Here is a 16,302-nt window from a genome sequence, read left to right on the forward strand (position 1 = left end):
ATTTTTACCAGTGCATCTTTTTGTCTGTAAGAATATATATAGCGATCATACGTGGGCCATATTGTAGATCCAGTCCCTCTCACAGATGGAGATTGGAAGAGACTTCTGGGTTGCACAGCCCTCCTGCAAAGATGTGATGGACACTTAATTACTTGGCTGACAGAAGTTATTCGCCACCTGCACCCAACAGGGGTTTCTGCCAGGCCCTGACCTCCACTTCCTCCCAGTGCACCCACCAGCTCACAGAGCAGATTTCTGCATATGGCAATCAGTCACATTCCATGTTATTATTATCAGGTTTTATTTCATTTTTAGTCTTGCTTTGTCGCTTTGTGCAAACACATGCACTGAAATACAATATGCATTTTTCATTACTGCAATAAATCTGTAGGAAATGATCATTTACTGATGATTGTCATTAAATTTACGTTTATCAAATCAGTGGGGATTTTTGCATTTGTACAATATCTATCCCAAGTGTGAGAGACGTCCATTAAAGAAAAGCTTTGACACAGATGACTGAAATGTAAAATTTAAAAGTTTTATTTTTCAAACTTGCATCGCTTTGACTGTTTCTTATTTAGACTTTGCATTTTTAGTACATTTCTAATATTATTTTCTACTACTGAGGACACAGCTTCATGTGATCCAGTGGCTTTAAATATATAACTGCCAATTTTTGTCAACACCTTAACACCACTGTAGCCGAGGCAGACGGTTCTCACAGTTGAAGAGGAGGTGCTAACTTTTCTGTCACTGCCAATTTAATGCCTGAACAACTTGCAAATTTTGACACATTTGCTTATTTAACAGGTAGAAATGATTGCGAACTACATGGTATGATGTAGCTACAAGCTTATGTTTAGATGTGAGAGACCAAAAACAAGTAGCAATAAACTGTTAATGCCAAGAGTACAAATAGCATGTAGTTGCTTTGAAGTAATCTGCATGAAATGAATAATCCATACAGTATATAGGTGACCTTGGAAATAATAAAAAAAAGAGACAACCCTTCATTTTTTTTTTACAAGCTGAAGTTTTATACAAAATCATAGATTATGGGCCGCAAGTTTTCAAGCATACATTATTTCCATTTGATTCAGAACATTTTAATAGACACTATGGCACTGTCCTCTCCCTCAGGTAATTATGAATAAATGTATATGTAGGCAGAACGTTGTCTGAAATTACAGTTATTAACAGAGAGGAGATGTACCTCAATATTGCAATTACAGAGCTCTCTTGGGATTAACAAAATTCTGTTTTATTATCAAATTCCTTCAGGCTCCAGGTACTGATCAACACAGAGAATTACATGTCTTTCTGTCATTACAATCTATGCCTCCCACCCGCCCCACCCCCGTCCATTTTCATTTTTTGTGCTACCCACTTGTTGTATCTCTGCAAATGAGCATTCACTGGACCTGCTGTGCCCTTCTGTAGCTTGTTACATACTTTAACAGAACTGACATGCAAACCTGCGCTTTATATCACGGGATGAAGCTATAAGTAATAAAGAGTTGCCAAAAGATTTACCCAGTTTTAGAGACTTAAGAAAAGAAGTGTGTGTGTGTCAATTAATGATTAATTAATGAAACGTAATTATGGCTTTACAACACATTGTAAAATATATGATGAAAGGCAATAAATGTTATTGAGGTACAAGTTTTGTGGGGAGCCATGAAAAGAAAATTGCAATATAACCTAATGCATGCACTGCAGTAAACCACAGGGGTCAACCCAGTCTCCTACAAATTATATTATGCATCTGATTTTCAAGGGTTATTTGATTATATTTTTTACAAGCAACATTTCATGCCTTTACAAAAGTGCTGTGCCAACTTAAGCAAAGAGCAAAGTAAGACTGAAAATTGTAGAAATAGATGGAAATACAGTGTTTTCTAGAAAAAAAGAGTTATTAGTTATACTGCAATACCATACTATGGCATTATTTGGTCTGTGATATTAGCATGTTGCTTGGTAACATGATGCTGCTGCAGATACTCTCCTACACAAGGGTTCACCAAAGGCGATTTGTGTCTTCTCCAGCTGGAATTAAACCAGTAACCTTTTGCCTGACAAGCAAATGTGTTAACCAGGACCACAATGGAAGCACTTGCTAGGCAACATGATGGCATAATATAGCATACATAAATCAAGCAATACTGAAATTAAAAAAGATATATATACATATAATACCAATATATATTGGTAGGTGGCTACTAGCACCATGATGGCATCATAATATGTGATATAGAACCTTCAGGGTCCTAAGGTGTAGCCATGTGCCAAGTTGGGTTCTCAGCTCCTGAGAGAAGTTCACAGACAGACAGAAATTTTGAGTTTTGAATATATATAGAGAGAGTTTTGACATTTTGAATATATGTTTACCTAATATTATTAAACAGAACAAAATATTTGACTTTATACATTAATCAAATGTATTGCAATTCTAAATACCTTAGCTAGTATAGAAGAATCAGTTTTAAACACAACTCTCAAGGCTCTTTAATGTGAATTAGGTGAATAATATCTGTAAATTGTACCTCCAACTTTGAAGTTCATTCTTATTCTAATGGCTGCTTCAATTCGTAATAATCTACTTGCTGAATATTGTTTCAGTACATACAATTTGAGATGCTGATTACCAGAAGTTTACACTGTTACACACCACTAAACACATTTTTTTGGTTCACATGAAATGTAATACATAGCGATTGTGCTGCCAGTGACAATTTGTTTTCTTCTTATCCCTTCAAGATTAAAATCAATACTCACTACATAACACAAAGATCCACATCACAAACAAAAACATAAAGACATGCTGCATTATGGCGCGCCGTGAAGCAACCGAACTGAACCGCTGAGCTACACTGAAGCAGTCATTATTTTCTTTCATTTAGATTTTACTTTCTAATGTCTTCTTTAATAGAGGAAAGAGAATTAGGGCCTTGGTGCACTATTACTTTTTTATGGGGTCAACTCGATCATTATCTGTATGTTACATTACTTACATCATTAAAAGCACAGCAAGCCCACACTAATTAAAAGATTATGCTCTTGTTTTCAATTTGAAATCTATTTGTCATATGGCAACATAATAACCATCATCTGGGTGTTTTTTTTGTATGTGTGTTTGAGGGCAGGACTGTAATATATTTATGTTCCTCAATATTTGTGATTTGGACTGTCAGGGCACCAATTTGTCCAAGCGTTTTCCAGAAAATTGGCTTAATAAAATTTATTCTCTCCTGCCATAAAATTCGTTCACTAGACTGGCAACTGTGAAAACTGTATTTATCATCACATACTTTATTCGTTATTGTAATCAGCTATAGTAATATAAAATATGAATAAATGCATTTGTGTCACTGTTGAGATACTCACTGTCTTAGATGAGAAATCATATTAAAAGGTCAGTGACTGAGTTTTATGTAGTAGAAGATTAAAGAAGGAGATGTTATATATGTCGATTGTTGTCATGGGGACTTAACACTTCCACAGGACCGTACCAAACTTTGTATTTACACTGCCTTGCACAAGAACTTAAAAAAGAAAGTGAATTACTAACAAGGAAGAATTTAAAAAATGAAAAGTAATTTAAAAACAAGTCTTTGTTCAATTAAATCATTATGGTACTGTGTATTTAGCTAATATAATTCTTAAATAAAATAAGAAAATCAGTTGTTTAAACTCAAGAATCTTAAGAAAGAATAACTATGCAAAAGGATTAGGGATTTTCTTATCTCAGTGCCCTACAAAGAATCATTTCAGTAGCACAGCTGACTTAATTTAACCATTCAGATTTGGGTGTTCAGACAGATAAACTGTAATTAATTAGGCCTACTGCTGAAAAATGACATTATTGTTCCAAAGCTAGAATGCTTCCAGCAAATTTGTCATTAGCAACCCTTTAACTATTCATTGCACAATAAACATGAATAATGCGCTTTGTCTTTGGTGTTTTTCTTCTGGTATTGATGGGATTTCTTTTGGTACTTTAGTTATATGTGTTAATTATATTAGAGATAGCAGTGCTGTCAAATATAAAATAATTTTCTGTAAAAAATAGTATAGTACAGTATAGTTTAGTAAGAATGATATGCAGCATTTGTCTTAAAACCCTATGCACTTCATAATATAATTAAAAAAGACAGAATATAACATTTTCTGTAATTATAACTGTGCACAAGGTAACACATCAAGTCACACTAGGCATGACCAGAAATTAGTATCATATATCTTTTAAGGATTTTGGCAGTTATAATTTTGTATGCCTTTATGTAGGTTTACAGTACAATAAAAAAAAAAAAAAAAAAAAAAAAAAAAAGTAAAAAATGTCAAGTAAAAAAGTAATACTTTAAAGAAAATGAAAAAAAAACTACAACAATAATATACTCTTAGGTTCTGGTAATAAAATTACACATTAGCAAAGAATTATAAAGTCCATCTCTCTGTTATACTTTCAGTTAACTTTAGCTAGTTAGCCATTTCTTGCGTGCTCTGTCTTTTTCTGTTAATGTTAGAGTATCTACAGCAGTGCTGTAAAGTGCAGCTTTGAAACAATTTGCATTTGAAATTATTCTTCTAAACATTGTACAAATGATTCTTACAACAAAAAGGGCTTTTTGCCCTGAGTAACACATATTCTTTGGCTGGCTGTGGAGGAGTGGCCTGGGCCCCGCCCACAGTGAAAGTTGACCACTGAAGCACTATGACAAGAAATACCAGCAAAAGCTAGGTCACAGTCATTTCCTGTTTGACAATGTAACATTATATATGCTGATCTTACCATTTTATCTTATCTATAATTCTATTTTACTGGCTGTATTTTGCAATTTTTTATAGAACATTTTAACTTATGTTGACTATGAAAATAGTCATTTACAACTGACAACTTTAACCTTTTAAACCTTGGACTTCACCTGAACTTCACCTGAACTTAATAAAACGTTCTTCATGCCATCTCTCTTGTCCCAATCATCAGTTTCTAAATCTAAAATACACAATTTTTCCTCCTTTTTGTAATTTTCCATCTACATTAATGTTACTTTTGTTTAACATTATGAAAGATCAATGTTGATTACTGCACTTATACCTATTAAATTTTTATAAACATGTATGAACCCTTACATAGCCACAGACACACTGTGGATTTTTGTTGTAATCTACATATGCTTACAGGATTTACTACATTTGGCTGCTTTTGACCACAAACTGAATCATCCTCTATTAACACTGCCAGTGATCAAAGTGTCTCAATATTCTGTGCCCTATTTGACAGCTAAGGCTCGCGTGTCTGAATATTCCCACACAAACAACCTGGCTGATCCCTTCAACACAGTCAGCGTGTCCTCACTGAATATCATTTCACCTGTTAAGACTATGTCATACTTTTATTAAAGACTTTTGAAAAACTGATAAATCCATCCCCATCTTTCACTTTTGCTCATCGTGAAATTTTCTTTTCTTTCCTTTTTTTAAATCCTATTTTACTGTTAAATGAAGTCACTTAGTATTTGATTACACCCAACTTACTTCTGTGTCTTTGATTAACAAGTGTACTGTTCAAACCAGTTTTATTCGATTACTTTGTCTGTACTTTTAGAAGTGCTGTCACACATGAGAGTGCTTTCCTTTGATATATACTGCCTTCTTTTTACTTGAAGTAATATATACTATTGAGCCCAGTCTTCTTGGTATTTTTAATATTTCCTTGTTAAGTAGTTTGTTCCCGAAGACTTGGGCTAGATTCCTCTTTCCTTTAAAATTATAGGCCAGTTTCTAAATGACCTTTTTATCTCAAAATGCTGATGTCTCCTTTTTATGCTGATGACACAAAGATATATTTGCCCATTAAATTATCCTATCCAGATATGCTGAGATTGATTAATAATGGTGTGAAATCCTAAATTGGATGTCAAGCAATTTTCTCCAACTGAACTCAAAACTTAAATTACTGTCATCGAGTCTTAACTCATGAATGTTTATGTCATCCGAGCATGAAAAAGTGAGTAAGAGTGAAATGAATAAATTAACCTCATAGTTACATTACACAAGTAACTATGTAATGTGTCATGCAAAGAATCTGCATGCAACATTACAACAGAAGCTTAAAAATATTTTGAATTTTCCAGTGTAGAAAAGAGTCACTTTCTGCAGTGTAATGTAGATATCCTTCCTTAAATAATCTTTCTTTAACTTGCACTATAGTTGTACTTGGTCACAAACCCAGTACTCATCCTTACCCTGGGTCATAGTGCGATGTACAGTCTAACAGTGAAAAAAGTGCAGATGCTGAGGTGTTTTGGATCTCACTATAAATAGGATGCAAGGTGTTTTCTACAGTGAAATTTAGTTCAGTCCTCATCATCCCTTTTTACTGTTGCCTCCAGGCCAAACAGCGGTTTTTCACCAGTTTATTAATTCCTTGTCGGTACCTTTTCTTCTTCATCGTCACAAAGAACAGTGTTGCTTCCCCGAGCTGATACTGTACGTATGGTCTGCTGCATGCACTTAAGAGTCAGAGCTCAACAACAACAGTCTAATCTGCCCTTCTTCTCCCCAACTCTCTATGTTATCAGCACAGCACAGTTTGTTTTTAATATGGAAATCTCACCATGTCTCCAAATGCAGCTTCAGCATATTTTCACTGTGCTTACTCACATTCTCAGTTACTTATTCCTCTAGGAATATATTCATTTCCAAAAATTCAGTAGAGGCAAGTTTGTCAGTTGTCGATATCTGGTGCCGTTGTTGCTCTGGGAGTTGATGTTTGCTGTGCATATGTATAGTATTAAGGCAAATATAGGAAGATATGAAAATGCATTTTGGTTCCATTCATATAAAAATCAAATATTTTGATTTTTTGGAAATCTTGAATGGAGACTCTGGTCTCAGAAGGTCAGTTGTCTTTCAGCCATTCGATCATTCTTTTTGCTTATCCAATTCAGGGTCGCGGTGTGCCTCGCCCAGCTGTCATAGGGTAAGACACACAGGGCAGACAACTATTTACAATCACAATCACCAATTAACCACGTCTTCAGACTGTGGGAGGAGACACGGGGGAGAACATGCAAACTTCACACAGAAAGGCCCCGGCTAGTTGGTGGAGTCGAACTCAGGGCCTTCTTGCTGTGAGGCAACAGCGCTAACTGCACCACCGTGCTGCCCCCAAATGTATTTCAGACTTTGAGGAAATTTATTTTGCTTTCCCACACTGCCAAAGCTCTTCATGTGTCTACAATCCAATTCTCTTCTCACAGGTGCTGCACTGTGAAAAGCAGTTTCAGCTGAGAGTGGTTGTAGGTGGCATGACCCAGAAATTTGTGGTGTACAGTAGATGGACAAAAAAAGCTCAACATCTTCTGTGTTGTCCCTGTGCTATTACTCGAGTAACCTTAAACTTGTTTTCCAAGTGTGATAGTATCTGTTGTATCACTTTTAGAGAGTCATGTAGAAAATGTGAAAGCAAAAAGAGGAATAACACATAGCAAGTATGGTATGTGATTTCATCACTAGTCATTGTAAGGCTTAGCAGTTAAAGCAAAATGTTGGAAAGAAGAAAGAAGCTGAAATAACTTTTTCTAAGGCTTAGTAGCTCCAGATTTAAACCTTTATATCATTCCAAGGAGTTTAATTGAGTTTTTAACAGAGGTGAATAATGAAAATGCTCACCAAATGCTCTCACGTGTTGATTTGTTGAAGGAAACTTGTAATTTGTAATTTATGTTACTTGGTAATGCGAGCTATCAGACCACATGCTGTTTTAAAGCACTCTAGGCCATTTAAGCAACAAGCCATGCTACTGTAGAATTACCACTTTAGTTTGCTTCCAAATCATCATTAATCTTACTAATCAGGCAAACCATAGTCCAGGGCACATATTGGAAGAATGAACAGGAGCAAATAGGAAGTTAAGAGACTTATTCTTTGAAAAGTGAAAAGGAGGGAAAATGCTAATTACATTTCTTGAGGTTCTTTTCCAAGAAACACACAAAGTTCAATTGCAGACATATTTCTTCACACACCATACTGTACAGCTAACATTAAAAAAGTCTGCTCGAGCAGAGAGTAGCTTTAACTGAAAATTTGAATTACAAATTGATCTGAGAATAGCTTTAGGTGAGGTCTAAGATAATAATATTTACCACTGATCATGGAAAATTATGTAAATGATAGTCATTTTTTGACAGGCTTTGTGTTTTTTTCTTACTATTGCTCACCTTCACTTCCCTTTCATTTTTCTTCGCTCCCCTTCCATTTTTTTATCTGACCAACCTTCACTTCCATTCTCAAACTTTGTCTTTTTTTCTATTTTGACTCCATCCTGCGCTTCATCTCCTCTCATGAGAAGCTTCTTGCTGGCCTCAAAGGGAGCACTAGAAAGGATCCATCAGCCAGACTGGTATTCTCAGGAGAATGCATCCAGTGTTTTGCTCTGTTCTGCTCCACTCACTATTATATCTATCCAACCCTAGATAGCCTTTACTGTAGATCACAGGGCCTGTTTTCAAATTTGCTGCATAGCAGTATGAAGCTGTGATTCCATGCCTCGTTGGTTACCAACCACCATAAGACTCACACATTTCCCCAGGCTATTTACAATATATATATATATACACTTTTGCTATAAGACAGATCTTTATGTATTGGTTATGTTTATAACACTGTATGCCATTACATGCCTTGGTGTGCACAGTGATGGAAAGGTGGCGTGCGTATATATCCTTAGTAGTAGAAGATAAAAGGGTCACAAAGAAAAAACTTACACCAGAAGCATACAGAATAAATCTGTCTGACATATCTTGAGGGTTTTTGAGTGGTAGTGGAAAAACAGCACTATGGAACTTTTAGCCTCCGTGCTGGACTAAAACAAAGCCTCATTCATCCCCAAATAACAACATCTGGGCATGCTTAACAGCATGGATAAATAAACAAGCCCCGTGGACACTAAATCCCCCACACTCAATCACTCTCATTCCCTCTCCACCCATTCCCCCTTGCCATTCTCAAGGCTGTGAGTTGTTGGTGTGGGACTGGCACATCAGCACTGATAGTGTGCATCCAATTAATTAGCCAAATGTTATCTCATTAGTAATAGCCAGAAGACTAAAACAAGACTCCCTTATAGTTGCAAACAACCTCTGGTCAAAAATAAGGATGATTCTCTCCTCCTCTGTAACCTCTGTGATCTTTTGATGCTGAGTGGGAGGAGAGAAAGAGAGGCATGTAAATACTTTTTGGTCAAAGTGTCCATCGTTAAACAGCTATTTCTTGTAGCTCACATTTATTCCACAGCTTCCGCAGAATTAAGCACACCAGCCTTTAGCACATCCTAATGACATCGTATCAGGAGGCTATCTAATGGTTTCTTTGTCTTTAAGGTATCTGTCTTTGTGGACATCTGCAACATTTGCACAGCGCTGTAAGCAAAAGTCAGCACCATCTGACACAGTTCTGAATCCCTTGCATTCCTCAACACCTGTGCCTCAATGTTATTTAAAGTACTCAGGGGCTCTGCACCAAACACAAGCCACCGGCTATTTGCTTCTTTGTGTGTGTGTGTGTGTGTGCACACAGGGAGGAATTTGACTTCCTGAGCATAGTAACCATGAGCAACACACTATGCAGAGATAAAGTAGAAATAAATGATGTGAAAACAATTTTGTATGAATGAAAGGAACATTAATTTACATATACTCTATACTCCTTATTTATGCAGTAGAGCCATGTGCTTGTGAAATCAGCTGAATTAAAAAGCTTAAAAAAGCTTAGGGTATTTTGGTTTTGTTTCCAAATGACACATTTTGCTCAATATTTTTCACAATTGTCTGTATTTTAAAAAAAAAAAAACATGAACCAAAGCGCAATAATGTTAGGCAGGAGATTCGGAAAACAAATCGGTTTCTCTATCTATTTTTTCATAACATCAATATATTAAAATAACTTCTCTGTGACTTAGGAAAGCTATGTTTATAGCAAAACTTTAGCTAAGGTACAAAAGAGACACTGAGATGTATTTTCTCTACAATTACTTCACAAGCCACAAAAGGAATTCATACTGGGTCTGTTGACGTTGTGACGTTATGGTTTATTGGTGCTTTTCGTCCGTCCAACGCTCTTCAGGATTCAGTAGGTGTAACAAGATGTTACTTGACATCCTCTGGAGTATTCCCATTCACCAGTGACAGGTTTTTGATTACACATTTGGCATGTGCAGCCATGTTATTATGCAAGAATGTTTAAATGAATTACAATCCAAATAGGAAACTGGGTATCATGAATTATATGGTCCATCACCAGCCCACTCCAAATTGTAATACATGACATGAGATGTAACTCTGAGAACAGAGTTGGGAAGTCAGAAGGTAATGAGGCAAAAAAGGAAGCTTTTCTTCGGAACAAGATAATCAGGAAGAGTTAGCAGCTAATAAGTGCTGGTAGTCCGTGTTATCCAGTTCAGTAATTGAGCCTGATCAACAGGTAAGATTAAAATAAAGAGCAATGAAAGGAAAATAAATTATTTTAAAAAATGCATAATTAACTACGTGTGCATATTGATTATGGATATGGAAACTGTGAATGGTCAAGCAAAAAAGAAGGACATGACAAAAAGTATTAAAAAACTATAAAGAAAAATAATAATACTGGCTAAAATGAGGGTTTTGTTCTTAATAAATGGGTTTCACCCACTCTAAGAGGAGACATTCTCTTGCAGTGTCAAAAAGTCTTCTCCAGGGCAACGTGGACTAATGGGATAAAATTCCAGCTCTTACAGTGTACTTTCAATTAAACAGACTCACATATTTCTGCACACTTAAGAACAGGGCTCCATTCGCGTGCATGCATCAATGGGGAGCCAGTAAAGAAGGATTGCTGGTGTTTTGGTTTTGTTTGAAATTGGTCTGCTGAGTCTGAGTTTTAAATACTCTCCATTTCTTTCATTTTTGAAAGTGTGGAGTCGGGCTCCTGGAGAGTGATATACCACAGAACTTTTATTAAGCTGGTAATAGAGAAGTGATATCCTGGAGTTGTTGCTGAAGTTTAAATATGTTGCTTTACTAACAGTGCCCAGATAAATGTTAAAAAGAAGACTAAAAACCTGAAGGGACAGTGTTCTGATAATCCTGTCATATGTTTTATTGGATTGCTTTACTTTGCAATGTATGGTCATGTTACTGTATTTTCCATAGCATCTATTGGGGTACAGTGGAGTGTGGACATTTCAATCTTTTATCCTTTATATTTAGGTATCCACTTTATTTTGACTTCCCTACTCATTTGCTTTCCCTGTATGGGAATTACAGGCCAGTATTATAAGACTCTTGTATATGAATAGATTTTGTAACCTATCAGCTCTATACCTCAAGTGGTCTTTTCAATCAGGCTTTGTCTCTGCATTTTCTCAAACAGCAGGTATACAGAGATTAACGGTGAAAATGGCTGATTCAAATTATCCTCTGCTGCCCACTGGGGCCACTGATTGTACCAATCTGCATGCAAATGGTCATGTTTATTACACCAGGGGAAAAGCAAAGCACAAAGTGTTCTTGATTAATGACTGGCTCTGCTTTTGTTAAAAAAGCAATCAAAATTAAACAGGAAACATAGACATTACAGTCATTTGATCCTGCTGTAATCAATACACAAAGTCCAAATTCATCATATGTATATAGTCTAATTTACAACCTTGTGTTATTGCATTATTATTTCTCAAGTGTCCAGCGATTGAAAAGTTAGAAGAAATGCCATCAGAGACATAATGATTTTAATGTCGTCATTATTATCTTATTAAAAAAAAGTAGATGCAAATGGGAGCCTTCTTTCTTGTTCATTTGTTCTTAACTGCACACCATGTACTGTATATGTACACAGCCTTTTCCCTTCTTACCATCTCTCTTCCTTAAGAGTTCCCCAGATATCTACTCATTCATCTACAATTTCATTTGAGGAATTCATCTTGCCGTCTCCTGGGTACCATGTATTATTGCTCTCTGTGGTTCTTCATGCAACTATGATAATGTGTATCTTGGTTATACTCCTCATATGCCAATTATGGGTGTCTGTTATTGTGATGGACTCTACATTCACGCAGAAGAGTGACTGACTCCTGCTCCTGCTTCTGCTTTCTTCACATCATTTTGCAGTATGTGCTGTAAAAGTCAGAAAGCAGTATTAAAGAAGCGAGGCTTAGTGGAGTATGAGAAAATGTTCCCATTTGGATCAGAAGACATGAATAATTATAGCAATAGGAAAAAATTGCTCTCCTCATGCAAAACAGTTTTATTTTTGCCCAAGATGAGCTTCATAAAAAGGTTTATAGGCCAGCAGTGACTGTCAGAAACAAACAAAATGTAAATCTCCAAATATAAAAAATGTAAATGTCAATTTGTATGCTGTGTTGCATAATCCAAGACTATCATGTTAGATTACAGTTACCTCAACATCAATTTTGAAAATATGAAATTGCAATTTGAACTACAGACTCAATATTTAATATGAAGTGGGTGTTTTATGTATCAAAATCCCTTAAAACTCAATGCTAAACATACACACAACTGCATTTTAGCATTAACATTTACTAATTATTGTATTGTTATTATATTGATCCATCTAGAAGTCGTTGACAGAGCTCACAAAAAACAGTTTCAATATAAAAGTAGCTGCTCGATATAGTGAGTTTGGTTCTTAGACATTTCCAGTGTTTTTACAAAATTAATCCCAGTAAAGTACAGCAAGGTTGCTTTCAATGCAAAATGTTTAACTGAGCTTGAAATCTTTACGGCTGAATTTTCTGATCACATGGGTACAGGATAAAGGTTATACAGACCTTAAAGGTCAGCAGACTAAAACAGTAAGGTGATGATGTTATTCTAAGCCAACAGAGTTTGTTATGGATTCTCAGTAGAACTAGCACACTGTAAACATTGCAGCAAGGCTTTGACCATTCACTGATGCTGGCATTTGAATATTAAGTTAAACTTTAATTAGCAAAAAGGTTTTACCACTCTACTTAGATAAAGCCATGTATAACTTTCACAGTACTTTCTGCTATATCTTTGTAACATAACTAATCTGAAATTTTATATATGTAAATGAAGAAGGAGAAAAACCAGTTCATGCCCAGGTTTGAAAAAAACAAAAAGCAACCCCTTTTAGCTGATGCACCAGCCAATTAACAGTTTGTGAAGCAAATGGACAAATTAAGACAAATAGTTATAATTTTCTCTTTTAGGTAAAACAGAAAAAAAACCCCAAAACATATGAATTAATTACCCACAGATGCTTGCTATACAAATACAAACATGACTGCTTTGTTTCTCATTTTAAGAAAATAAAACAGATTCAAAGAAGGAGATTTATTCAAATGGGAGAATTCCATTACTTTTCATGCATTATGCATGTTTTCTATCAAATGAGATTTCAACAAATAGCACCTGAAATATTTACTGTTTGATGGTGATGTATGTTCAGCCAAGGAGTAGCCAGATGGTGGCAGAGAGTTGGCAAGGAAGGATGATTTGTTGTGATGCAAATTGTCCTTCAACTTTCTTCCCCCCACCCCCCGGTTTAGGTGAAGTGAGGTAGGCTAATTTCCAGAAAATCATTTATAGTGGAGACAGCGACATGATTTACAATAAAGAATTAGTGAACTTCTATGCCTTTGAATAGCTTAAAACATAACAGTTGGCTGGCGTGTTTAAAAACCTGTTTAGATTAACAAATAAATAATAAAAACTATTAGAAACAATTTTAAATCTGTCAGACGGTGGCTTTCCTAAGATCTATAGCACTACCATGTTTCCCAGTTCCCCAAAGCATAACTCCTTCTCATTTCTGTTACATTCCTAGTTTGTTTTCTGTATCACTAAAGTACGGGAAGTTCCCCCTCTCATATTCTGGGCTATTCTGGAGTGGAGAACCTTAAGTTCAGTGAGGACAGCAAACTATATAACAACTCTCTTTCTGGTTCTTCTGTTTTAGATGGCCCCCTTGGACCACGCGGTCTAGTGGAAGCTACAGAGATGTGTACACAGGAGTGCCTTGTCCTGGGACATTCAGACAACTGCTGGATGCCGCCAACACTGGGAACATACCAACAGCCCAAGTCACCTGTAACCAGCTTCGGGTCTCAGAGGGAGTGGGGTCCCAAGGACAAACTGCTCAATGGACATACTCTGAGCAGAACCTGGAAAAATGAGAGTGGGCGGTCAGAGCATTTTGGTGACAGAAAGCAGTTTGGAAGTGGGGAGGGACACTTCACCAGCAGTGGCATGGCTGATATTCCACTGGTGAGTCTCAAGTCCTGCCAGCCAGCCTCTTGCCCAGACAGCCCAAAGGACCAGCAGCTATAAGAGGGACTTTCCTTCTGTGCTGTTAGATGTCCTTACATCTGGACACAGTGAACAGGCGGAGCATTCATCTGAGCTCCTCCCCATTTTATTTTTTCTCTCTTATTTCTGTTCTTCGCGCTTAAGTTGATGCTTCTGCAGTGTAAGAGCCACATTTACTATGGTGGTCACAAAATAGTGCTTATGCTGTGTTACCATGGCTCTAGAGGAAACTGTGTGTGTGATCCTCTATGGATTTCTTCAACATTCAGCAAGGTTTTCTGTTGAGTTCGAATTGGACAAGTGCCACGGGGACATGCATAAATTAAAAGAAATTAGAAGAAAGGAAAAAAAAACTACCATGGCTGACCAATATATACAAATATTTGTGGTGTGGTTGTTATTGAGTTGTTCAGGACTATATTTAATCGACACAATCAAAGAAAATGGAATTACACTTCAGAAAGTGTTGTTCTAACACTGTTTGTGAACACTTGTTTATTCTGTCATTGTCTCTGTGTTTGTAAATAAGACTTATTAACCACTATCATGTATCTGTAATATCCAAAGTGAATAGGACAGTTTTTGGCCGTTGTCATTATAATGCCTTGTCATCAGAATTTGGGATTTTAGCTGGACGGAGCTCTATAATATGGGAAAATGTACAACAACAAGACATTTACGTATTTCTTGGAAAAAATACTGTTGATTTTGAAGCAAATTTTCCATCTCGTAATATACCCAGTGTTGCCCATATTTCGTAATAATTTTCTTCAAGTAATGCAAAACCACAACCAAATCTTTTTTTCTAAAAAAAACAAAAGAAAAACACAAACAAACAAAAACAAAAAAGCAAAATGTTTTGTATGAAGGATGTCAGTGCTCAATATGTGCATTATAAAAATGAAAAGCTCTGAAAGCTCTCCATAAACCGGTTTTGAAGGTGTTCAGTACAAATTAAATAGCAATATATTTGTAAATGGCTAAATGTTTTATCTAATGTTGATCTTATTACTGTATAGATTTTATTCAAATTGTGATTTGACTGAGAAAAATCCCTCAGTAGTATCTGCAGTTTCCTGGCATATGTATATATATGTATTATTTCCACACAAACTATTATTTTCCATACATAAGAAAACACAGGTTAAGATAACACTTTAATCACTGTGCCTTCATGATGTTTCTTCAAATACTGAATTGTGCTTATTTCATTGACAACATGTTGGCTACAAAGAATATTCTGTATGATAATCAAATGCCTTATGCATTGAATGTTTGCCAAATTTAGAGACATAATCACACACATGTTAAAGTACAAAATCAAGTAGATGATACTGAAGAAAAACACAAAGGCATGTGCAGATAATGGGTTAACCATGAGAGACCATTTTCTGTCATTCCACTGTCTGAAAAGGTTTGTTTTATTCCACAGCATGGAGGGCAAATTACACAATGGAAAAAGCATGCTAAAAGATATAGCTTTTAAAATTAACTTGATCATTTTTGTGTCATTTTACTTTGTTGGAATAGCGTTGATTTGTGCATTAAGGAGAGATTCAGTTTGTAAAGCACTTTCATATTTATGTCACAATATAATGAAGTTAAGTGGGATGGAGTGATTTGCTTATCGCAGTATGTTTGTCAGTTGTGAGGGTGTTTGACAACACAGATACTGAACAGTTAATCCTTGTTACTACTCTACAGGTATACAGCTACTGCAATAAATGTTTTAATTACGTGTATGCTTAATTTGTGTGCAGGATAATCGCCTCAGCAGATATGTGTGTGTGCTGTAAATGTATTCCCACTTGGGTTATTTTTCCTTAATAATTTAGTGTAAAAAAAGGAAGCCAGCCCTTTTATTTTGAGAGCACACTGCGTTCATGAGGTACAATTTAGTTTTTCCTATTTTTTTGAGTAATTTCTTTGAACACAGCGAGATTCTTGCTGTTATCACGTCCCATTT

General features: G+C 35.9%; 1 protein-coding gene across 2 annotated transcripts in view; it reads left to right on the plus strand.

Moving 5' to 3' along the window:
- LOC116311709 (protocadherin-9) overlaps window positions 1-16,074 on the plus strand; it is a 194,506-nt gene extending 178,432 nt beyond the window's left edge. For both annotated transcript variants that reach the window (XM_039609231.1, XM_039609232.1), the window contains exon 5: window positions 13,987-16,074. In XM_039609231.1, the coding sequence (XP_039465165.1) occupies window positions 13,987-14,357 (371 nt within the window). In that variant the 3' untranslated portion in view covers window positions 14,358-16,074. The remainder of the gene's footprint in view (window positions 1-13,986) is intronic.
- Window positions 16,075-16,302: the final 228 nt, after the last annotated feature.

This window comes from Oreochromis aureus, linkage group 1 (assembly GCF_013358895.1).
Source record: "Oreochromis aureus strain Israel breed Guangdong linkage group 1, ZZ_aureus, whole genome shotgun sequence".
Taxonomy (NCBI): Eukaryota; Metazoa; Chordata; class Actinopteri; order Cichliformes; family Cichlidae; genus Oreochromis; species Oreochromis aureus.